The 26,585-nt window shown below is 35.7% G+C and overlaps 1 protein-coding gene across 1 annotated transcript in view; it reads left to right on the plus strand.

The window, feature by feature from the left end:
• The first annotated feature begins 8,531 nt into the window (after window positions 1-8,531).
• OLFM3 (olfactomedin 3) overlaps window positions 8,532-26,585 on the plus strand; it is a 202,772-nt gene continuing 184,718 nt past the window's right edge. The window contains exon 1 of the mRNA XM_043878103.1: window positions 8,532-9,827. Coding sequence (XP_043734038.1) covers window positions 9,759-9,827 — 69 coding nt within the window. The 5' untranslated portion in view covers window positions 8,532-9,758. The remainder of the gene's footprint in view (window positions 9,828-26,585) is intronic.

Below are 26,585 nucleotides of genomic sequence, written 5' to 3' on the forward strand. Positions count from 1 at the left end.
GAGCACAAGCTGGAATCAAGATTGCTGGGAGAAATATCAATAACCTCAGATATGCAGATGACACCATCCTTATGGCAGAAAGTGAAGAAGAAATAAAGAGTCTCTTGAAAGTGAAAGAGGAGAGTGAAAAAGTTGGCTTAAAGCTCAACATTCAGAAAACTAAGATCATGGCATCTGGTCCCATCACTTCATGGCAGATAGATGGGAAAACAGTGGAAACAGTGGCTGACTTTATTTTTCTGGGCTCCAAAATCACTGCAGATGGTGATTGCAACCATGAAATTAAAAGACGCTTACTCCTTGGAAGGAAAGTTATGACCAACCTAGACAGCATATTAAAAAGCAGAGACATTACTTTGCCAACAAAGGTCCATCTAGTCAAGGCTATGGTTTTTCCAGTAGTCATGTATGGATGTGATAGTTGGACTATAAAGAAGGCTGAGTGCTGAAGAATTGATGCTTTTGAACTGTGTTGTTGGAGAAGACTCTTGAGAGTCCCTTGGACTGCAAGGAGATGGAACCACTCTATCCTAAAGGAGATCAGTCCTGGGTGTTCATTGGAAGGACTGATGTTGAAGTGGAAACTCCAATACTTTGGCCATGTGATGCGAAGAGCTGTCTCATTGGAAATGACCCTGATACTGGGAAAGATTGGGGGCAGGAAGAGAAGTGGATGACGGAGGATGAGATCGCTGCATGGCATCATTGCCTCAATGGACATGGGTTTGGGTAAACTCCAGGAGTTGTTGATGGACAGGGAGGCCTGGCATGCTGTGGTTCATGGGGTCACAAAGAGTCAGACAAGACTGAGTGACTGAACTGAAGTTAACACTATTAAATGGTCCCATTAGTGCAAAAACCTGTAATTATATTGGCACACTCTGTAGGCAGATGCGAAGAAGGAAATGGCAACCCACTCCAGTATTCTTGCCTGGGAAATCTTATGGGCAGAGGAGCCTAGCAGGCACAGTCCATGGGGTTGCAAGAGTTGGACATGACTTAGCGACAAAACCACAGGCACATGTATAGACTGAATACTGCTCCTTCTTGATTGATCTTTTTGGTGCTTAAGTTCATATGTGAGGCATATTTCAAAGAAAAGGAGAGGAAAGGATTTAAATGATCATGACCAATGATATCCCCCAAATTCAGTAATCAGATACTTCACCCTTCCTCCCACAGAAATAATGAATGAGAGGCAGAAGGAACAGGCATGGTTCTCTGGCAAAGTCCTTCCTCAGGGAAATGCAAGGAGATGGGAGTGAACAGGACTAATCAATATCCATTTTGGTAATGTGCAGCAAGTACAGAGGCAAGGCCCATCAGGGACTGAAACACTGACATAAAATGGAAATTTGAATATAATGTATCTGGTCCTTTGCACCACAGTACTACATCAGGCTATACTTGCTACTTTCTAAACATGGAATGATGCAAACTTGCATCTTTGAAATTGAAATTTTGGAGTCCTTGTTGCAGTATGGCTGAATTGTACTATACTTTCCTAACAGTTGGTCAATGGCAAACTGACTGGTAGTATACAGTATATAAAGCATGATAATGGGGTAAAGTAATTAATATTTAATAATGTAAGTGCTAGTTACAAAGCAAAGTGGTAATTGTATATACTGTGAAAGATATCTGGATTTCCCTGCAGCCAGTCTATAGATACACTGCCTTAGTACCTTCACTTGGACCTCTGTCCTTCCCTCCAACCCTCAGGATATCTCCAACCAGCAGGAACTAAATGTTCAACAGGTGTGCATGATACATATTTTGAATACTCCCTCTTAACATCAGTTTTGTTTTTTTTCCCCAATCAATACCATTGCAGGATGAAACCTTAGTTAGATGCAACAGTCCATTATAGTGAAATGACACAAGCCAAATTCAAGGAGTACACCAAAGAAACAAAGCAATGACTAGGAAAATAACTATTTAGCAATATATATTAACAGAAGGTATCACTCATGTTTTCTGCCACTTCAGTCTACTAGATCTCTAGCACTTTCCCCTTCCTACTATTCCAAATAGTCCTTTGCCTAAAGAAATGAACTGGTTCTGGACAAAAGAGCCATTTCCTAAGCTCAGGGCTGAGATGAAAAGCAGAAGCATCCCCTTCACACTGCAGCATGAAAACACGTCTTCAGAATACAAAAAAGAATTTAGGATGCTCTTTCCCTAAGGTATATGTGTGCATATGATGGCTTATGATGTTATTAGCATAGTAGTATGCTTTGTCAATCTTGGATGATCTAACACTTGAAAAATTATTTCAAAATGGAAAATTGACATGTATGATGTTTGGAGAGTCTACCTATGTGAAAGTTAGATAATTCTTATACACTTTTCCCATCAGTGGTTATAAAATTTTACAAGGTTATTATTTAATTAGATCATGCTTAGATCATGCCCTGAGATTCTTGACACTTACCTTTACTTAGGGCTCTCCTGGTGGCTCAGCTTGTAAAGAATCCACCTGCAATGCAGAAGACTCCAGTTTGATTCCTGGGTTGGAAGATCCCCTGGAGAAGGGAACAGATACCTAACTCCAGTATTCTGGCCTTGAGAATTCCATGGACTCTATATTCCATGGGGTCGCAAAGAGTCAGACATAACTCAGTGACTTTCACACACAGACACCTTTACTTAACACATACAAATTTAATTCTGTTTTCACACATTAATTTTGAAAATGTTAAAAAATACAGAGAATATACAATAATATGTTAATGTATTATTGTTGTTTATGGTTTGTATATATGTATAACATATGTAAAAGAAATCAAACATTACTAATCATGTTGAAATCTTTATTATTTCCTCTGTTCTCAGGGGTACCTACAATAGTAAATATAGCTTGTTATTTTCCAAAATACATTATATGTTTCATATTTATTGGTGTCTATAAACAATGATAATATTACATTGCATATGTTACTCATATAAATCATACTTGATCTGTGTTTTAAACTCTATTTTCATCCTCTTATTATGCTGATGTATTTAAATCATTTAATTTATTTCAGAAATTGATAATAATAACTAATTTCTTCCTTTTCTATTAAGAAACATCTAGGCAGTTTTTCTGATTTCCCTATTACTAACATTTATACAAAAGATTCTTTCTATACAAATGACACATTCTCTAAAGTATCTACAGAGTATGAGTTTTTTCCACAATTATTACATTTTGAATTATATTGCAGTTTTTTTGATCCTTTCATTAACTCAAATTCAACTTGATTAAAAAAAACAACAAATATTTTCCCACTTTCTCCAAAATAATCACAATATATTTGCTTTATGATTTTTTTTTATTACAGATACCTCTCTGTATGCCAAGTATAAAAATTTCAATTATCCTATAATTATCCACTAACAAAGCAGGCACAGTATTCCGGGAAATCGTTAAGTATAGACAAAAACAAATATTTAGGTTTAGATGAGAACCAAAATAGGATTATATTTGTCAGGTGTCTATTGTTATAAGTAATCCTGTATCATCTTCATATAGTGTCAGAGATAGAATGGTTAGAAGCTGTGCATAAAAGTCCTCATGAAGATTGTTTTATTTGAGGTTCTCCCTTATTTATAGAGGTGTTAGCACCTAGATTTCTCAACCTCAAATAAGGATAAAGGCAGGGTAGTAACTTGGTGATCGAACCTGGAATTCCAGTTTGTGTTACCTTAGCCCCATGAGGCTGTTAGAAGGTCTGCTAAGTTTCTCAGTCTCCATGTAGACTCTTCTGAAGGTGGCAGATGCTCTTAATGAAAATGTAGTCATAAATGCTAGGCTTTCTTTCTTTCTTTACTCTCCCAGATCATGGTCTGAACACTGTCATTGTCATAATAATCCTCCAGTGCCTTCAAGTAGCTGTATTTATATTTCCCTTGCTCTCACAGTCCTTCAGAGTGAAAGAGGTGGTTCAAATTATCTAGTCACACATTACTAGAAACAGAAGTCCTCTGTAATACTGGTGTTCAATTCCTTCCTACTGGAATTTTTCTTCACTCCTGCTAAATTATACCCTAATCAAATTCCATTCTCAAAATCCTACCTCAGACAGATTTGTGATCGGTAGGGACACCATGAGGATTTTGAATGAGTGTGCAAAATAACCCCTTTATAAATATATTTTAAAGTACAGCTTCCCTCGACTTCTTTACTCCCTATATGCACATATTATGATTTACACTGGGAGATGGAGACTACTTACCTTCCCTTGCATCTGGGTTGGCTTTAGTTAGTTGCTTAAGAAAACGATGTTTCAAATGTAACTGTGGAGCTTCTGAGTCTAGGTCATAAGAATCTTTGTACTTCATGCCCAGGTCTTCAAGAATACTAGTTCTTGGGATGCTCTCTCAGAACCTAGCTACCATGCAGTAAGAAATGCAAGCCACATAAAGTGAAGACAGGGAGGTGATCTAGCCAGCAACCCCACCTGAGCAATGGACTTCCAGCCAGCACAACTGCAACCATGTGAGTGAGCCATTTTGAATATCTTGCCAAGACTAGCTTCGAGATGACTCATCACTCCTCTCTCTTAATGAAAATGACTACATTTTCATTCAAAGTATCTGCCACCTTCAGAAGAGTCTACATGGAGACTGAGAAACTTAGCAGACCTTCTAATAGCCTCATGGGGCTAAGGTAACACAAATTGGAATTTCAGGTTCAATCACCAAGTTACTACCCTGCCCCTCTCCTTATTTTGGGTTGAGAAATCAAGATACTAACACCTCTGTAAGAATGGTTTAGGCAAAAGAAATGCCATTAAAGATGTTTAATGATCTTCTCTGTCCTCTTTAAGAGAGGAAGAATGTTAAGGGAACTACAAGAATTAAATTTTACTCAATTATTGGGGGACAATGGTTAGATAAGACTGGAGAAAAGGCAAAAGACCATATTATGCAGGGACCTGGATTAGTCATTTTAAGAAGCTCACATTTGATTGTATAGAAGATAGGGAGATGTTGAAGGCCTTTAATCTGAGAAACAGCAAGGCCAAATTAGTCTTTAAATCAACCATCTCAGGTGTTGTATGGATAATAAATTGCAGATTGAAGTAGAAGACAGACAATACCTGTCACAGAGTTGAGTCCTTGCTTAACAAGGATCATTTGGCAGACACAAGAAGATGGTCATTTGTATGATGACCAGGGAGCAGACCCTCACCTGACACCAAATCTGGACTTCCAATCTCCAGAACTAATAACAGAATGTCCAGTCTTTAATTCATGGCTTCCCAGAAGAAAGACTGAAAATCCAGATTTCTTCAGAGAACTATGGCCATGTGGCTAAATTCTGGCTAGTGAGATGAGAGAAGAAATAATGTGCCTTAAAAGAGAAAGACCTGAACCAACCTTTTCCTCTGCCACACAGGACGGAAGATAAACTAAGGTCACAGAATGACTGGAGGAGACTTGATTCTTAATGTGCAGAGCTACTTGGAGTGAGAGAAAGGAACCCTCTCAACCACTACTGTATAGATTTAAAAAAAAAACAAACAGTAAAAGAGAAAGAAATACTTATGGTAAAGCAAGGGAAAGAAATCACTGTGATAATTCAGATCATATAAAATAAAATCTTGACCTAAGTATACATGGAGAAGTAGGAAGGACTTAAGAGATATTATGGAGAAAATTTGACAGCATTTTTGATGGATTGAATGCAGGGATAAAGATGAGGGAGGAATCAAGTGTGACGTCCATTCTTCTTGCTCTGAAATGGGAAGAAAAATGTGCTAAAAATTAATATGATTGAGGGAAAATTTAGGTTTGACTCACTGAGTTTGAAGTTCCTGTAAGAAATTAAGTTAGTGACATCCAGCAAATCTTGGCTATATAAATATTATGCACGGAGGAATTAGGGCTGGAAATTCACTAATTCACTAAACCATTAATGATTAAGTGGCTACCAGGCCCCAGGATCTACTCTAGCTGACAGATTTAGAGCAGAACCCTTCCTTGTGGAAGAAGCAACAATAAAAGGGACAGACAGTAAATATTAATATAGTAAATAATAAGTGGAGAATAATTAAGGTACTATTTTGATAGACTGGTTAGGACGGGTAGGGGATCTAGATGGAAAAGACTTAAAAGCAAGCAAGTGAAAGGTACCTCAAGAGGATAAAAGAGAAGAAAGCAAAACATAAAAATGTGACAGTACTCTGATAGGTCAAGGACCTTAGGAAATGAATCAAAGACTGTTTTCATTTATATAATGAAAGGTGAAATTTTTCTCAAGGGTTTATATAACTACAGGATTATTGTAGGATAACCCTTTTTAAAACTGTTTTTCTAAAATAACTATGTTTATCCATTTTAAATGACAGATAAAAATCAAAGTAGGAAACAGCATTTCTTAGCATAATAAAACATCTCTGGAATGCTGAAACAGTATAAACATATATGAAAGAAGCGTGTCATACAAGTTTCTTATCAAAAGAAGACTAACACATAAAATAGCTAACAATATAATCCATATTATTAAGAACTTACATATGTAACATTGGACATACATTTTTTTAAAGTTTTATTCTTTATTCTGCATGTGTACATGAACAATATAAACTTATTTTTAGGTGTGACTTTGTAGATGAAAGTGAAAGTGTTAGTTGTTCAGTGGTGTCTGACTCTTTGTGACCGTATAGACTGTAGCCCACCAGGCTCCTCTGTCCATGGAACTCTCCAGGCAAGAATACTGGAGTGGGTAGACATTCCCTTCTCCAGGAGATCTTCCTGAACCAGGGATCAAACCCAGGTCTCCTGCATTGCAGCTGAATTTTTTACTATATGAGCCACTAGGGAAGTCCTGTAGGTAATACTGGCTAAAAAATTTTAAAGCACTTTATAAATTTCAAAGAAATTTTATACCCGTTGTAAATATAGAAGATCAACTTCAATTAGATACATAAATATCAAATATTTTCTCATGTAGGACACAATATATAAGGAGTTTCGTGGACTTTCTTAAAAGGAGGAATGCTGTATGAATTGCTATGTACATATGATGTGGCCTACAATATTGTCAAACTGACTTATGGAAATATAAGAAAGCTTTACTACAAAACAAATGACTAACAAAAACAACAGAGTTATGTTTTAGAAAAATGTGCAGTTTTATTTGTGTAATTTTTAAAGACAGAAGTAGTAGTAGACTATTGCTTACATTTAGCTACAGCTTTTGCTTTTCAGTGGCATGTCCAATAATTTTTGGTTTATTAATAACCTTGAGTGTTCTCTAGAAAGGAATAAGCTTCTCTTATAGAAGGTATATTTTATATATGCTAAAATCATCTGTTTTCATCTGTAATACAATTATCATCCATTGTTTACTTCAGATATTAAAATATTACCATCTTGTATCATGTTTTCATAGAATTTGTCTTATTAACTGCTTGTTACAAATGAAATTCCAGTACCATGAAATGAAGGGAAATAGAGTTGAAAGGAAAAAATGTGCTTATGTAGGAGTTTTTGTATAGTCATTAATATTGTGAACCATATAAGAGATCAGAATAATTTTTATTCCTAGAAGAAAACATTGATGTCATTAAAAGAAGAACAGTTGATCTTGAGGTGATAAAAATTGACATGATGGTTTTCATATTTTGTGTGCCTGTTAAATACAGCTTCCTGTACTCAAAATAATCATGCTGCACTGACTACTGAGAGGTGAAGATTGAAAAAATCTGTAGAAGATATTTTGAGAAGAGAGAAAAGCATGTGTAACAACAAATAATCAAACAAACATGTTGCATTAAGTACAGGTAATAAAAATGCATTATTATAACCACCAAGCTACTGTACCTCTAAAAGCTCATTTTTAAATTGTGCAATGATTTGAAAGGTTCCAAATGGGTGCAGAATAAAATTTCCAACAATTGTTATTGTATGGGTCACTGAAAAATACTCTAGACTGATTTACCTTTGATAGATGGATAAAGAAACAAATGTAAAAAGAGAAAAACAGCCTTAAACATGCTTTAGAAAGTTATTCCAAAGACTGTCAGACATAACTCTGAATTTTTATCTATTACCTCCATAGAAAAGTTCTGTTTTCTGTTTAGGCTAGGAAATAATGGAAATTTCAAACTGTGGTTGATTGTCAGGGTTATTGTTGAACTAAAAACCCTCGAATAATTCCACTTCCTTTTTGTTATTCTGCAACCTCTTTTTTAAAAATACATCTCTTCAGAAGAAATTTTCAAATTTATTTTTCTTATTACTTTTCATAGAAAAAAAAGCCTCAAGGTATCATACATACATGCATACATATTCACAATATCAGGATAAAAACAGGTGTAATATGATGCAAATTCTTAGGTATTATAACTTTGAAAAGTATTTGAATCCTAATAGAGATTTCTTTAATTAAAGAAGTCTTCAGTAAAAGTCTGTAGAGATTTTATACATAGTATGTGTCTGACGTCTTAAACAATTTATCCACTCTTTAATGTAGAATAAATGCTCATATTTCCAGTTCACATACTGTAATTCTTAGGAAATATAACTTCTAGAAAAATCAACAGAAAACATAACTCGAGTCATATTAAAGGCACAATTGTATGAGAGAGTTGTTGTCAACTCTTCCCCATCTTTTTATCTTATGGAAAACACTTACTTTTCACAGCTACAAAAACAAAGCTTTTTGAGTACAGTTAAATGGCTCAGGGTATATGAGAGAGTTAGTTTGTCATTTTCTCTCTCTCTGCTCCTGTGAAGCAGCTAGTCTGCCTCTTTGCTCTAGAAAACAAGTATTTGGAAGCTTAGAAATAATGCTTTTACCATCCCACTGTCCATCCATCACTGAATTATACCTCAGGCATAAACACAATCAGATTGACAAGGATATTATTTTTCTGGGAATGACTGTATGAGGGGCCAAAATTTCAGGCGTATAGGGTCACTAGTGGAATATCTCATTTACAAGTTAAAAAAACAAAGCCTCTTCATTTGTTTATTTTGATCATTTTCAGATGATCAAAAGCCCTAGATAGATTAAAAACACACGAATTCCTAACCAAATATACTATTTCAATAGACTAATTAAAATGACAGTGCATATATAATAGCTACAGACTGCGTGCTTTGAGAAGAAAATACACATTGATAGTCTGCATTGCAAACTTTCTTTAAAGCACTAAATATGGTATCAGGTCCTCTGTAAATGACAGGAAACGATTTCAGGCACTACTTGTTTCATAATCCTTTATCTAGCTGACTACTTCTCTGCAGATGAAGATGCCAGCAAATGCTGAACTGGAACAGGAGAGTCGATCCTTGTTTGGTTAACAAATTCCTCGCAAAATATCTCCCCAAGCCCCCAGGAGCTGGAGTGATGTCATATCCGTTGTCCAGGTCTCCACACCTCTCTCAGCAGTTGCTCCCTTTATCTTTTTCTTGGGTCAAAACTTTTGAGGTGGGCTGGCTAGATAGCCGCGGGAGAGAGGGTAAACTGGGGCGTGAGGCTTGAAGGCGCTTCAGCACCTCGGTCAGCGCCCACTGCGGCTCAACCCAGCCCGAGCGCTCCCGGACTCCCCGCTCCGAGAATGCCTGCGGAATGATCGCCCCCCAGGGCGGCTGCCGCTGCTGTCGCTGCTGTGGCCACTGCTGCCGCGCCTGCCACTGCCTCTGCCTCCACGCTGCTCTGACTGGCAGGCGGAAAGTGCAACTGACGAAGGAAGGGTCTCTGCAGTGAGAGTGGAGTGGCTACATAAGAGAGTAAAGAGGGGGCAAAAACGCAGATCAGAATGCAGGCGACGTCCAACCTACTCAATCTGCTGCTGCTGTCTTTGCTTGCTGGATTAGATCCTTCCAAGGTACGGGCAATATTTTAACTCTTGTTTGAAATAAATGTGCAATATGTAACAGACCGGCCAAAAATGCATTTAATTATGCAAAAAAAAAAAAAAGAAAAGAAAAGAAACATTAAAGACAGCTTTTCTAGCAATCCTGTGATGCCTGGCGTATCCCCGTGGCTTGGAAGATAACAAGGTGAACTCCCGGAGGAATAGCTCCTCACGGTAGAGTCCTGGAGAGAGGGGGGAGGGACCAGGAGCGAATATAACGTGGATGGGCAGCGGGCAATGCGGCTCTCCGGAGAATTTAGCTTATGTGATATCCAAGAGCTTAACGTTCTCTTCTGACGTGTAATGCAAAGGAGTTAGCAGTTAAGATAACGCAGTTTGTAATCATGTTTAGGAGATGTGGACCGTTTCTTTGTTGAAAGGAAAGAAGCGTTTTCCAGCTGATTCTGGTCAATAATACTCCCATAGCAGACATGCCGCGGTTTGTGTCCAAAACATTTGGGATGCTGCTTGTAACAGGCGCGGCAGGGCAGCAGAGCTCTCCTCTCTGCCGTGGCTGAGAGGCACCGGGCAAAGGGGCTTGTGTTTGTTTCTTTCTTTTCATTAAGGAAATTAGAGAGCTCTGAGGAAGTTCTGATTACCGGTGTTAAGAAACAGGAAGTGAGAAACCTTTGAAACTAAGGAGGGGAATAGGAAGGATGTGTCCTCTCAGAGCTGTTGAACTCTGAAAATTATCCAGTACTGGCAATTAAAGTGAACGCTAACCTCTTTTGATCAAAAGTCAGACAATATGGAGAAATATTTTCAGCAGTATAAAAGAAAAGTGTTGAGGATAAAGTGGGATAATTTGACAGCATCAGCATTCTAACAAAATTGTAATTATCTGGAATAAGATATAAGGCATCTAGTAAAAAGAGTAAGGAAATACAATTTCAGAAACTATTTTATTTAACTGGTTAAGAATAATTTGACACAATAGGGAAAATGATGTGATGTTACAAAGGTATATTTTTGAATATAGTAAAGTTATTTTAAAATAAACTTGTAGTGAAAAGAAATTGTTTCTTTTCACAATTGAATAGAACTAAGAACTAAGCATAGCCTAATATTGTGGTTGACTGAATATTTCTAGGCCTAAATCAGTACATAGTGAAAATTTAGAATCGTGTCATACATACTTGTAATTATTTCTGCACACTTTTCATATTTAAAGACCTGATGAGAATAAAATAATTTTCTTTTAAAGCTATGGTTATGCTGATATTGACACTGTGAAATTTTCAGGCAGTGTATTGTCTTAATGATCTTAATGGAATATTCTATACACTAAGGTATAGCTTTAAAGCATTTTACATCTAGGTACAAAGTGCTGATTTTGCTTTTATATTTTTAAATTTTTTTTCCACTTTTTTCTCTGGATTTATGGTAACACATTACTTTGCCACTCTCAATATATTATGTTCATTACAGCTCTGAATACATTCTGTTATATAGTTCATTTAGAATATTATTGGTAAATTTTTAAAAAGCAAAGCTAATTACTGAGTTATTACATAAAAAAATCACTAGACAAAGTAAACTTTCTAATTCTTGAAAATGACTTCATAATGCAGAGTTTTACTAACAACTGCATGTTCATTTGATTTTTATGATATCTTTAATGCATAAATATCTTCATTTCTGTACCCCATTCTTCCCCAAATTAAAAATATATAAAGAAGAGCTTCTGATAAATACTGAGATAAATCCTTCAAGAAAATGACCCATTTTTAGTCAACATGATCTTCTAGTATTGATAAGTTTATTTCCATGTATTCAACAACAGAAAACTTTCCTTCAGACTTAATTCTGATTGTTTGATACAACAGAGCTGAGAAATCTAGGAAAGAAAAGGCATATATTAACTTTTCAAACTGTCCTTTCCAGCTTCTAGATACTGCAATACAGTGCAAAGAACACCAGATGGGTATTTGTTCTACACCATTTATGACAATATAGAGAATATTAAAATGCTCATAGGAAGTGATTTTAATGTTGTAAAGTCTTTGGACAGTAGACACATTTTACTTTAAAAAAGTGAACATGTTATGTTTTATCAAACTATTAAGAATCACCAAACTATATCATCTCTCCTCCCCAAAATCACAGATGGTACCACTGAATTCTCAGAATGGTTGTCAGTTAGGTTATGAAATAGAAATTATATCAAATTTTACTTTTTTACTAACTATATATTTTAGATAATAAAATAAGCATCCATAATGCAAATTGTTTGGTAAAATTGAAATTAAATTCTAATAATACAATAGCACACAAGACCAGTTTGTGGATAAATAAATAATAATTAAGTAATGAAACAAATATACAAAAATTCTAAATAGCTAATTTTTTTATATATTAACCTGTCAGGGCTGATATATTTCAAAATCATATTTTTAAATAAATCCATTTAAGTATTCTTCTCTATTATTACATTTTACATTTATACTATATATAAATCATGCATGGATACACACAAACTGGCAAAATAGGAAAGCTATTAAAATGGAATAGACTTTTTTTAGGTAGAGGGTTATCACATATATCGAATATTGGATAACTAAATTTTAGCGCATGCTTATTATATATTAATTTATCTGGAACAAAAAGGCCTTCCAACAGTAGTACCAATTCCGTTTCATAGAAGACTATATTATATTTATGTTTATGATCATTCTTCCTGAGATTGAAACTTCCAGATCATATATGACTTTATGAAGTGCTTAGGTATCACCATCTTATGGTAAGATAAATTACTTGAAAGTCAATTTTATATTTAAATTTTAAAAATCAAAACATTTATATTTATAGGATGAACTTACTTTTAGCATGCATTTACTTTCTTTTCCCTCATTTAAAATACCAGAAAATTGGTAAGATTAGTATTTTCTTTCAGCAAAGGAAGGCAATTCAATATTAATCAATTATTTGTATTTTACATAGACAGATTATCAATTTTCCTCTCAAAAAATCATGAGAATTATGTTTTCTTAATTAAAATCTTAATAACAACTTTCCAGTTCCATTTAGAAAAACTCATGGGTGTATCACTTTGCCTATTTTAAGAGCTATCAAATAATTTCGCTTGTAATGGAGTATCTGAACTACAGGCAATGTGCCAAATCATCATTCATTCAATAAATAAAGAAAAACCTAAAGCTTGTAAGAATTGAATGATTGAAGAGAAAGGACTATTTCTGTGTAGGAAATTCCTGAGGGTGGCTGCTAGATGGCATCTCTGTGCTTTGAAACTGAAGGCAGAGTTTAGTAATGACCTTGATAGTGGGAGAGTGAACCTCTTTTTCTTTTACAAGAATATCTTTAGCAGACCATTATTTGAACATTATAACAAAACAGTCATCCCTTGAAACGGAACCATGAATCTCTCTGCTCTGCAATGCTGAATTATAAAGAAAGGAGGTATAAACGTGACCGTGCAGATTTCAAGCAGAACATTTATACCAGGTTCAGACACTTGGGGAACAGTTAAAAAGAGGTAACATAGGCACAGCCACACGTTGCAGTGACCGTTAATACTTTAAGCAGCCGTTCATGTGTGATAAATACATTGCGAAATGCCCCGGCATGCTTAGATTGAGAAAGTAGTCACTATACCCTTACCTAGAAATATTTTAAAGATCTTATTACCATGGTACTTGCTGACACCACAGACATAAAATGAAACAATGATTCAGCAATAATCTTCAACACCAAACTGTTTTTTCTCTCCAAAACAACTCGGCCCATTAGAATTCTTGCTTTAAATAAGACAGTTGTGTTAAGCCATATAAACATGATAGGAAGTAAGAGAATTTCAATAATTATACCGTTAAATCTTCATAACATAAGATGTTATGTGCCCATGTAAAAGTGCCTTTGTATTTTGGTACTGCTAAAGAAAATTATCAAAGACCTAAATTGGCTAGGGGTGGCTTTAGTACATAAATCTAGTTAAAGTTCATGTTTTTGTAGTTTTTAAATGAAAATGATAACAGCTAAAACAGCAAGAGAAATAAACTGAGATCGGTATCACTTTGCTTTAAAAGTCACCTTTTAAAGGTGACTTAAAAATCTATCTTCTCCTGTAACTCCTGTTTGCCAGAGACACCCTCTATACAACAGGATCAACTCATATTAGAACAGAAAATACTAATCGAAAGAATCTGGCAGGGACCTGTAATTACACACCAATAAACTCTGATATGGTAAAAAAGTGAAAAGTTCAATACAGTCCATCTATGTTTTGAAAAAGTAAATGACCTCCCTACTCCCATTCTATCACATCCTCCTTAACACAATTAACATTTATTTTGAAATGTAAATATTCTTTCTTCCTCTTTCAGTAACTTGACAAGGTTAAAATGGTACTGCTCTTCCTATATTTTTCTTTGAAAATTCTCATTCTTTGTAATTTTCTGACAATTCTTTTTAGAAAATGAGTATTGTGATGACTTCTCTGCTGGGATGGAAAGCAGCACCAGAGGGAGAAACAAAGGGGTCAGAATTCCAGACAAGACCCTCATTTCTCACCCCAGCTTTGCCGCTAATGTGTATATATGTGTGTGTTTATTACATATGTGCTCAGGCTCAGTCGCTAAGTTGTGTTCTACCCTGTGTGACCCCATGGACTGTAACTCATCAGGCTCCTCTGCTCAAGGAATTTTCCAGCCAAGAATACTGAAGTGGGTTGCCATTTCCTATTTCAATTACATATATATAGTATAATAAATATACACACATATATAACTTTGTGAAGCTTTGATCTCAGTGCTCTCACTTGTAAAAATGAGAAACTGACATGTTCTTTTAATTTATATAGGAGTATAACTGATTTACAGTGTTGTGTGCATGTTCTGTATATAAGCTCATTTGTATCATTTTTTAGATTTCACATGTAGCTGATAGCATATGATATTTGTCTTTTTCTAATTTTACTCAGTATATCACAACCCCTAGATCCATCTATATTGTATCAAATGGCACTATTTCAGTCTTTTTAATGGCTGAGTAATATTCCATTGTATATACATATCGCATTTTTTATCCATTCCTCTTTGATGGACATTTTAGGTTACTTCCATGTCTTGGATATTATAAATAATGCTGCAATGAACTTTGGAGTGAATATTTCTTTTCAAATCATAGTGTTCTCTGGATATATGCCCAGGAGTGGGATTGCTGAATCATATGGTGGCTCTATTTTTTTTTTAAGGACCCACCATACTATTCTCCATATGGGATATACCAATTGACATTGCCACCCACAGAATAGGGTTCCCTTTTCTCCATACCCATTCCAACATTTGCTCTTTGTAGACATTTTGATGATGACCATTCTGACCTCTGTGAAGTGATACTCCACTGTAGTTTCAATTTGCATTTCTCTAATACTTAGGAATGTTGAGCACCTTTACATGTGCTTCTTGGCCATCTCTGTATGTCTTCTTTGGGGAAAAAAAATGTCTATTTAGATCTTCTGCCTATTTTTTGGATTGGGTTGTTTGTTTTTATGATATTGACCTGTATGAGCTGTTTGTATATTCTGGAGCTTAAGCCCTTGTTGGTCGCTTCATTTGCAAATATTTTCTCCTATTCTGTAGGTTGTCTTTTTGTTTCACTTATGGTTTCCTTTGCTGTGGAAAAGTTCTTAAGTTTAATAAGACTCTATTTATTTTTATTTCCACTACCTAAGAGGTGGATCCAAAAAGATATATGCTGTGATTTATGGCAAAGTGCATTCTTCCTATGTTTTCCTCTAAGAGTTTTATAGTATCTGGTATTACATTTAGGTCTTTAATCCATTTTGAGTTTAACATTTGTGTATGGTGTTAGAGAATGTTCTAATTTTGTTTGTTTACATATAGCTCTCTAGTTTTTCCCAGTGCTACTTATTGAAGAGGCTGTCTTGTCTCCATTGTATACCCCATCTCCTTTGTCGTAGATTAATTGATCATAGGTGTATGAGTTCATGTCTGGGCTTTCTGTCTTGTTACATTGATCTATAAATCTGTCTTTGTGCCAGTATCATTTTTTTTTTTTTTACTGTAGCTTTACAGTCTAGTCTGAAGTCAGGGAGCATGATTCCTCCAGTTCCATTTGTCTTTCTCAAATTTCCTTTGGCTATTTGAGGTCTTTTGTGTTTTCTGGGCTCCAAAATCACTGCAGATGGTGATTGCAGCCATGAAATTAAAAGACGTTTATTCCTTGGAAGGGAAGTTATGACTAACCTAGACATCATATTAAAAAGCAGAGACATTACTTTGTGAACAAAGGTCCGTCTAGTCAAGGCTATGGTTTTTTCCAGTGATCATGTATGGATGTGAGAGTTGGACTATAAAGAAAGCTGAGCACTGAAGAATTGATGCTTTTGAACTGTGGTGTTGGAGAAGACTCTTGAGAGTCCCTTGGACTGCAAAGAGATCCAACCAGTCCATCCTAAAGGAGATCAGTCCTGGGTGTTCATTGGAAGGACTGATGTTGAAGGTGAAACTCCAATATTTTGGCCACCTGATGCAAAGAGCTGACTCATTGGAAAAGACCCTGATGATGGGAAAGATTGAGGGCAGGGGGAGAAGGGGACGACAGAGGATGAGATGGTTGGATGGGATCACCGACTCAATGGACATGGGTTTGGGTGGGCTCCAGGCGTCGGTGATGGACAGGGAGGCCTGGCATGCTGCGATTCATGGGGTCACAAAGAGTTGGACATGACTGAGTGACTGAGCTGAACTGTGTCTTCATACAAATATGACACTATACACACAGAATGCTATTAGAGCTCATCAATGAATTTGGTAAAGCTGTAGGACACAAAATTAATAAAAAGATATCTCTTGCATTTCTATACACTAACAATGAAAGATCATAAAGAGAAATTAAGGAAACAATCCTATTCACTGTCATATCAAAAAGAATAAAATACCAAGGAATAAACCTACCTAAGGAAATAGCAACCCACTCCAGTATTCTTGCCTGGAGAATCCCACAGACAAAGGAGCCTGGTGGGCTTCAGGCCATGGGGTGGCAAAGAGTCGGACATGACTGAGCAACTGACACACACAAGAAAGCGAAAGACCTGTACTCTGAAAACTATTAGACCCTGGTGAAAGAAATTGAGTATGACATAAGCAGATGGAAAGCTATATTATGTTCTTGGATTTAAGGAATCAATATTATCAAAATGACTACACTGCCCAAAACAATCTGCAGATTCAATGCAATATCCTATCAAATTATCAATGGCATTTTTTGCATTACTAGACCAAAAAAATCTACATATTCTTGAAATTTCTTTGTTAAATTCTAGAATGGCTCCATGCTATGGTCTGTATGTCTGTGCCCCCCTCCCCTTCCCACAAGTCATATGTTGAAACCTAATCCCAAGGTGATGATATGAAAATATGAGGCATTTGGGAGGTGATTAGATCATTAACATGGAGTCCTCATGAATGAGATTAGAGTTATTATACAAGAGACCACAGGGTGATAGTTCACTCTTTCAACCATGTGAGAATGTAAGAAGTCTGGGACCTGGAAAAAGGAACTCAACTGGTCAGCTGTAACATTGGGCTTGAACTTCCAGCCTTCAGAATTGTGAGAAGTAAGTATCTGTTTACAAGACACCCAGTCTGGTTAATTTTGTTATAGTAGTCCAAACAGACTAAGATATTCTGTTTAATAATGCTTGACCATTCATCAAAAATTAGCAGATTCTTTTGTAGAGTCTAGCTTCTAAGATCACAAATTTTGAGAGCCCTGAGAGCTGCACTCTCCTGGCCTAATCACCTCCCAAAGGCCCCGTGTCCTTATATCATCACCTTTGGCATTAGGATATCAACTCATGAGTTTAGGGAGAGAGAAACATTCAGATCATAGCAGTAATGGAGAAATGACCACTTCTATAAACATAATTCTCTTTTCTCTTGGATTGTTTTCCACTTCCTCTGTTTATACTGGTTCCCTTGCTTTTCTCAATAGAGACTTTACTATAAACTCCTTATAAAGACTTGACCCTTAATTAGACACAATAACATTGCTCTTGATTTGCACATCCAAATGAAAATCCACCTAAGTAATTCAAGAATTGATTATTTCATATGAAGGTTAAAAATAGATGAGAGCAATTACATAATATCTAGATAGACCCTATCCATGACCAACTAATATTTAAGAAATGTAGTATTTCAAAACCACCTGCAAGCCATACTGCAGTGAGGTTTAAAACACATGTTACTTAGACTGCAAGCCATTCCGGAGAAAGGTGGGGGGGTTCCAAGATACAGAAATAAAGTAAGATCAATTCAGTCAACAGTGCCGATAATATAAATGGTGCTAATATTAATAAAAATACTAAAAAATGTTTTCAAAAGAATATAGTTTTCTAAAAACACTTATCTTTTGTGCTTTAAAAACAAGGTGTTATATAGCATATGTCACAAAGTTATGCCTTCTGTCATTCTCATACCAAGCTTTCAGAAGAATAAAAATAATTCCAGAAAAAGGGATCACAGATGCTGCTATGTTCTTGCTTCTGCCTCTTCCTGGAAAGCTCTATCCTTCTTCCCCATGTCAAAAGTTTACCTATACTTTAAGATGCAACTTAAAATGTCACTTCTTCCAGAAATTCTTTCCTGACACTCTCTGCACCCCAGGAGGAGGTAAGCCTGATAAACTAAGAACTCGTATAAGAAAAGAATCATGTTTTATTTATCTTTGCATCTACAGCTGCTGGCACTGTGTTTGACACAGAATAGGTGTTCAGTGAACACAGAATAAATTGGATTTCTTCCCCTCCTAGATTTGTAAAACACTCTCTCCAATCACCCTTAGTATAGTTACCACTTTCTTTAAAACAACAAACAAAAAAAAAAAGAGAGAGAGAAAAAAACAAACAAAAAAACAACTGGGTATTTACCATAATGTGTCTTCCCTACTAAATTATAATGTAGCTCTGTGTCATTTGTGGTCATGATCTTATCCTTTCCTATCTATCAACTAGCACAGTGCCTATTCAGATATGGAATTTATCAACACTTGCTGAATGAACACATGAAGAAATGAAGCAAAAACCTTAAAGTCCTAGGTTAAATGACTCAAATCTGTGTTCTTTGTCCATGTGCTCATTAGATAATATATTAGGGGTAGGGAAGTAAGATTAATTTTAAGAACCCTGTTTTTTAAGGGATTGGAACTCATACCAGGTTATTTATATTGAAGAATGCTGCAAGATTATATCTTTTTAAATTTTTGATTAATTTCCTGTCCTGTCTCCCTATCCTTAGTTCTACGTTTTTACTTCTCAGAACTTTCAGGGATGCTGCAAACTCAATACTCCTGTGAACTACTTGCATGTTTCATGATGCTTGTCATAAAATCCTCTTATTCCTAGTGTATGTATAAGGGTCTATCATATTTACATAAGTTTATGAGTCTAAACATTTTATTGTTTTGACTACATTTATTTTACGTAATGTCTTACCTTACTAGATAAATTAGTATATTATCTATATTTCTCCTGCTCTTTTAGGGGCTGAGTTATTTTTTAAGGATCTAAAGTATTCCATTGAAACTATTATCTTACTATATACTCTTACAATAGTCCATAGAAAGAGATGTAATATTGGCTTCATATTTGTACTACATGCCTATATGAGCACACCACCACCAAAGAAAATAAAGTTAAATAATTAAAAACAAATAGAGGTAGATTTATCTGGATTAAATATAATCAGAAATACAACTTTTTATATTTAACTTTACAGGTTAAAATGGTCTGAAAAGAAATATCAGTAATAAAATTGTTTCAACCGCCCAAATAAACAGCTATCTAGATAACCCCATTAGGGAGGACATAAATTGAATAGACAATCCTTTTCATTTTCCAACTAAATTGAAGATGATTAAGAAGTATTATCCTGTAATGACTTAAATAGCATTACTAGAGGGACCAGTTCCAAAAGGCAGGATTTCTTCAAATAGAGATCAATATTGGAAATGTTGATTCACTGACACCAAAATGTCACTGGTGAAATGTTGCCTTACAAAAGATGCCGTCACTTCTGGGAAAGTTCACATCTACATGGGTTTTGTGGCACCATGACCACATCTTAGTGCATGTTTTGTAGTACTGAACAAACCAAAATATCATCAAGCTCAAGACACAATAAAGACTTTTCACTATACTTAGTTTATTATTTATATTTTGCTACAGATATATTCTTCTCTCTACAGTAATCTGAGTCCTAGACAAAGTCAGGGAATAAAATGACTCTAGTTTGATTTCCACATACCTTAAAAGTCTCTGAGAAGGAAATGGCAACCCACTCCAGTGTTCTTGCCTGGAGAATCCCAGGGATGGGAGCCTGGTGGGCTGCTGTCTATGGGGTCGCACAGAGTCGGACATGACTAGAGCGACTTAGCAGCAGCAAAAGTCTCTAGGAATAAGTAAGACAAAACCTACAGAGAACTATAAAGCTAAGGCCAAAAGGTATTTATAATATATAGTGACTCAAACCAGGGCATAAGGTGCTTGAGAGTGAGGAATCAAGTGGATTGAAGGAGTCAATAATTATTAGTAGTACCACCATTGGTGCCAAAGCATCATGACTTCCCTATCAGCCAAAGTGAGAAGACACTTCATATATAAATATTTGTCCTAAAATTAAAAGGGAGCTTAAAAAGTGATGACATTATAAATGAACTTACATGGAACATGGAGTTGAACACATTCAAATATAGTGAAAAGGTAAAGGGTTGAGGGGAGGTAAGTATTTATCCACATGTCAGGGATGCAACTTTTACAGACATATAAATTTGTCAATGCTTATTTAAGCATTTTGAGTGAAATGTATTGCTCCCTACCAACACCACACACACACACACACACACACACACCTAAAGATGAATGCATTCATTAATCTGAGACTTTGTTGCCCTTCCATTACTGTTCAGAATAGGGTCTCTAACTTAGTCCAATTAATATTTATCTCCTGGTAAGAAGAAACAGAAGCAAGAAAAAGGCAGGGAAGCATTCTTACATTCCGTTTCCTTTACTCACATCTCAACACTGCAGACGGACATACAGTAGAAACATACTCCATTTTGTCCATTTTTACACAGTTATTTCTTTTGGAAAATATACTTCTCAAGGGACTCAATCTAATTAGTATTAATTTAACATATAAAATGAAGATAAAGGAACAGAGGAACCATATCAAATTCAGAACAAATTATATAATAATTAGGAAATTATAAAGTTCATATTGGTATGAACAGAGCACTAAATTAGGGGTTAGAATATCTGAGGCCTAATATCAACACTGCAACTATCTAGCTCTATGGCTTTAGGAAATTGACTAAACCTTTTTGATTTCTATTTCCTCATTTGAAAAATAAGGATGTTGAACCAAATGCTCTTTTGTATTGGTAGGTCATCCTAAAATGGGGAATATTTATTTCTTCTAAATGTATACCATCACCTATTCATCCTCCTTCCTTCTGCTTACAGACAGTCAGGTTATGAAAATTAAGAATATAGTCTATATTTCTTCTACTTTACTCCTAAAAATCAAAGTTATATCACTGAGAAAACTGTAACAATCCAGCTGGGGATATACAGTGACACACACACAAAAAATGTAAAAACACATAGCTCATATCATATCCTAAGTGTTACAACTTATTTAACATTTATTTTGTATCATTCCTTTTCATTAACTTTTGAAGATGTAATGAAAAATAAAGGAGTGAATGACTATGTTTCTACTGTCATTATCAAACAATATTTAAAACTAAATACACTCCTAGATTTACAGGAAATATAAAGGCCATCTATTTTAATTCTTCATAATGGCAAAAATTGCCTCTAGCATAACTGATAGATGGTTAGTTAGCTTATGTCTATATGTTTTTAGACAAATAGCTTAGTCTATTTGGTAGTAGTATAGTATCCATGAAATTATACTATTTTTAATTGAGAATAACAGAAATTTTTATTGAGTTATGACTTACAATGATATTTTCCAATAATGAGCTATGGTTCTTTATGTTGCTAAATATAGTAAGGAAAAAAAAATGAACTATAGTAGACAGAATAAGGTCCTCCCAATGATGTTCATATCCTAATCCACAGATCTTGTGAATATGTTACCTTACATAACCAAAGGGAATTTGCATATTTGACTAAATAAAGAGTCTTCAGATGGGAAGATTACCCTGAATTTTCTGATGGGATCATGTAACCAAAACATTCCTTTGCAAAGCAAAGAAAACCATAAACAAAACAAAAAGACAACCGAGAGAATGGGAGAAAATATGTGTAAATGAAGCAACTGACAAGGAATTAAGCTCCAAAATTCACAAACAGTCCATTCAGCTCCATACCTGACAACTTTAACCCCTTATAATTATACAGTAGAAATGACACATAGAGTCAAGGGATTAGATCTGACAGATAGAGGGCCTGAAGAAATGTGGATGGAGGTTCATAACATTGTACTGGAGTCTATGATCAAAACAATCTCCAAGAAAAAGAAATTCAAAAACGGAAAATGGTTGTCCAAGGAGGGCTGAGACAAGAAGAGAAGTGAAAGACACGAATAGGAAAGATATACCCGTCTGAATACAGAGTTCCCAAAAATAGCAAGGGGAGATAAGAAAGCCTTCCTAAGTGATGGAGACAAAGAAATAGATGAAAGCAATAGAGTGGGAAAGACTAGGGATCTCTTCAAGAAAATTAGAGATACCAAGGGAACACTTAATGCAAAGATGAGCACAATAAAGGATAGAAATGGTATGATCATAACAGAAGCATCAGATACTAAGAAGCGGTGGCAAGAATAAACAGAAGAACGATTTGAAAAAGATCTTCTTGACCCAGATAACCATGATGGTGTGATTACTCCCCTAGAGCCAGACATCCTGGAATAACAAGTCAAGTAGGCCTTAGTAAGCATCACTACAAACAAAACTAGTGGAGGTGATGGAATTCCAGCTGAGCTATTTCTTATCCTAAAAGATGATGCTGTGAAAGTGCTGCACTCAATATGCCAGCAAATCTGGAAAACTCTGCAGTGGCCACAGGACAGGAAAAAGTCAGTTTTTATTCCAAACCCAAAGAAAGGCATTGCCAAAGAATTGTTCAAACTACCACACAATTGCACTCATCTCACACACTAGCAAAGTTATGCTCAAAATTCTCCAAGCCAGGCTTCAACAGTACAGGAACTATGAACATCCAGATGTCTGAGCTGGATTTAGAAAAGGCAGAGGAATCAGAGATCAAATTGCCAACATCTACTGGATCATCGAAAAAGCAAGAGAGTTCCAGAAAAACATCTACTTCTTCTTTATTGACTATGCCAAAGCCTTTGACCATGTGGATTACAGCAAACTGTGGAAAATTCTTCAAGAGATGGGAATCCCAGACCACCTGACCTGCGTCCTGAGAAACCTGTATGCAGGTCAGGAAGCAACAGTTAGAACCAGACATGGAACAATGGACTGGTTCCAAAGTGGGAAAGGAGTATGTCAAGGCTGTATATTGTCACCCTGCTTATTTTACTTCTACGCAGAATACATCATGCAAAATGCTGGGCTGGATGAAGCATAAGCTGGGATCAAGATTGCCAGGAGAAATATCAATAACCTCAGATATACAGATGACTCCACCCTTATGGCAGAAAGTGAAGAGGAGCTAAAGAGCCTCTCGATGAGGATGAAAGAGAAGAGTGAAAAAGCTGGCTTAAAAGCTCAACATTCAAATAACTAAAATCGTGGCATCTGGTCTCATCATTTCATGGCAAATAGATAGGGAAACAATGGAAACAGTGACAGACTTCATTTTCATGGCCTCCAAAATCAGTGCAAATGGTGACTGCAGCCATGAAATACAAGATGATTGCTCCTTGGAAGAAAAGTTATGACAAACCTTTATAAAGCATATTAAAAAGCAGAGACATTACTTTGCTGACAAATGTACATATAGTCAAAGTTATTGTTTTTCTATTAGTCATATATGGATGTGAGAGTTGGACCATAAAGAAACCTGAGTGCCAAAGAACTGAGCTACAGTGTTGGAGAAGACTCTTAAATGTCACTCGGACTGCAAGGTGACCAAATCAGTTAATCCCAAAGGAAACCAGTCATGGGTATTCATTAGAAGGACTGAGGCTGAAGCTGAAACTCCAATACTTTGGCCACCTGATGTGAAGAACTGACTCATTGGAAAAGATCTTGATGCTCGGAAAGATTGAAGGCAGGAGGAAAAGGGGATAACAGAGGATGAGATGGTTGGATGGCATCACTGACTCGATGGACATGAGCTTGTGCAAGCTCTGGGAGTTGGTAATGGACAGGGATGCCTGACATGCTGAGTCCATGGGGTTACAAAGATTCGGACAATACTGAGTGACTGAACTGAGTTTGATTCCAAAGGGAGGAAAAAAGTTAATGTCCCAACTCAAAGGCATTTAAGGAGAAGGAATTTTCTCTTATTCAGTTTTTTTTGTTGTTGATGTTCTATTTAAGACCTCAGCTGATTGAACAAGGCCCATCTACATCTGGGAAAGCACTCTGCTTTACTGAGTCTACCAATTCAATTCTTAGTCTCATCCACAAACACCCTCACAGGCAGACCCAAAATAACGTTTGATGAAATACAGGTACACCCCATGGCCTAGTCAAGTTGACACCTAAAATTAGTCATCACAATAGTAAATTTAAAAAAAAATCTATATAGCTATATATCTAATTGTCTCTATATCATATCAATCTATCTAATCTCATGTCTAGTTATCTAGCTAGTTTTGAAATCATCTACCTATTTCAATTATCAAAAGAGTAATTAGTGAAATCCCAACATCTATCTTAACCCCAAGATTTCTACAACTGTATTTTGATTATCTGTCCCTGCCTCAATCATATCATGCTGATTGAGCTCCCATGAAAGTCACACTGAAGATTCTTTGAATCATAGATTGCATATTTATGCATCATGCATAAATATATTATTACTCAATTATTAAAATCATTGTAAATCCCTTGATCACAAATCTGTTCTCAGGATAGTTTCCTCTTAATAAAATACATGAAAATCCCAACATAATGTTGAAATTGAAGCCACAGAGTTCAAATCACATAAATGGGTTGCCATGTTGCAACAAAGGTAACAAAATAACTAAGGTAATCCTGCTATAGAAGTTTGGGGTTAATCACTAATTACATAATATGTGCATCACTAGGGATGTTTGAAAGACTTTCACCATATTTGTAGAATGTTTGCCATGTACCAAGAACTATCTGAAATCTAAAGATATAGCAGTGACCAAGAAGACAAAAGCTCTGCCCTCATAAAATTAGTCTAAATAAAAAATAATAAGCAAATATATGTTTCAAAGTAATACACTATGTGGAAGAAAAGTGAGACAAAGTACAGTGATAAGCAGTGGTACATTATGGGGTAGCAACAAACAGAATAGGTTCCATAGTACACATGATACTTGAGCAAAAAAATAAAGAAGGTGAGATAATAAAATACAAATATCTGCAAGAAAAGAATTCCAGGCACAGAAAAACTGTGTTCATTAAAGCAAGAGCATATATGGTAATTTTGGGGAAAAGCAAGGAGACGAGCAAACAAGGGAATTGAGCAAGTGGAAGACTAACAGACAATGAGGCCTGATTATGTAGATCCCTGGAAGTGGTTTCACAGATTCTGAGGGGATAGGAAGCGTCAGTGGATTTTGAGCAAAGATGGGAATGAAATGTATTTCTCTTAAAACGATCACTTTGGCTGCTCTGTGAAGAATTTATTTCTAGTGTTAAGAGAAAAAGTAGAGAGACCATGTGATATAAAAATTAAGTTAATGTTGATGGTGGCTAGAATTTGTGAATGCACTGGAAATTGGTTATAAGAGGTCTTTGACTTAAGCTCCTGGAAAGAAATGTGTCCCCTGAGATGCAAACAAACAAATTAAACTGAACAAAACAAAACCACTGGGAGAGGAGATTAGGAGTTTGATTTTGGACATAAATTTTAAATGTCTATTAGACATCCAAATAGATTGTTTGAGTGTTGGGAGTTGATATCTGGAGTCCACTGGAGATGTCTGGACTGAATGTATCATTTTGGGAATCATTCATACCTATACAATATTTAAGCCCATGAAACTGGAGGGGATCACCAAGAGCAGTAGCCAGACCACTATGCCTCAAATATTTAGAGCTTAAAAGCTGAGGGACAACAAGCAATATAAACTGAGTAGTCCATAAGATAGGGAGAAAACTAGAAGATACTGTCCTGAAAACAACATGAAGAAAATGTCTTAAGGAGAAAGATTTATTAAATTGCCAAATTATCATATGCTTCATATGGGCTAAGTAACATGAAAATTGAAAATTATTTATATAGTCTTTATAAATAGAAATAATTAATGACACTGATAAGTGGTTTCAGTAGATGGATGGGGGCAACATTCTCATTTCAATGGAGTCAATAAAGTATGGAAGAAGAGCAATTTGAGATAGAGATAAATGACTTGTAGGAGTTTTGCTATGTAGGGAAGAGAAATTGGGTATACCTAGAGGAAGATACAGCATCAGACATGTTTGTTTCTTCTTGATGTCTAAAATTAGAAAAATAGCACCATATTATAATGCTGATTGGAATAATCTATGAGAGGTTGGTTTTAAATAGGAACACAGATAATTCTACGGGAAGAAGTGGAAAGGCAA

This window comes from Cervus elaphus, chromosome 20, assembly GCF_910594005.1.
Source record: "Cervus elaphus chromosome 20, mCerEla1.1, whole genome shotgun sequence".
Classification (NCBI taxonomy): Eukaryota; Metazoa; Chordata; class Mammalia; order Artiodactyla; family Cervidae; genus Cervus; species Cervus elaphus.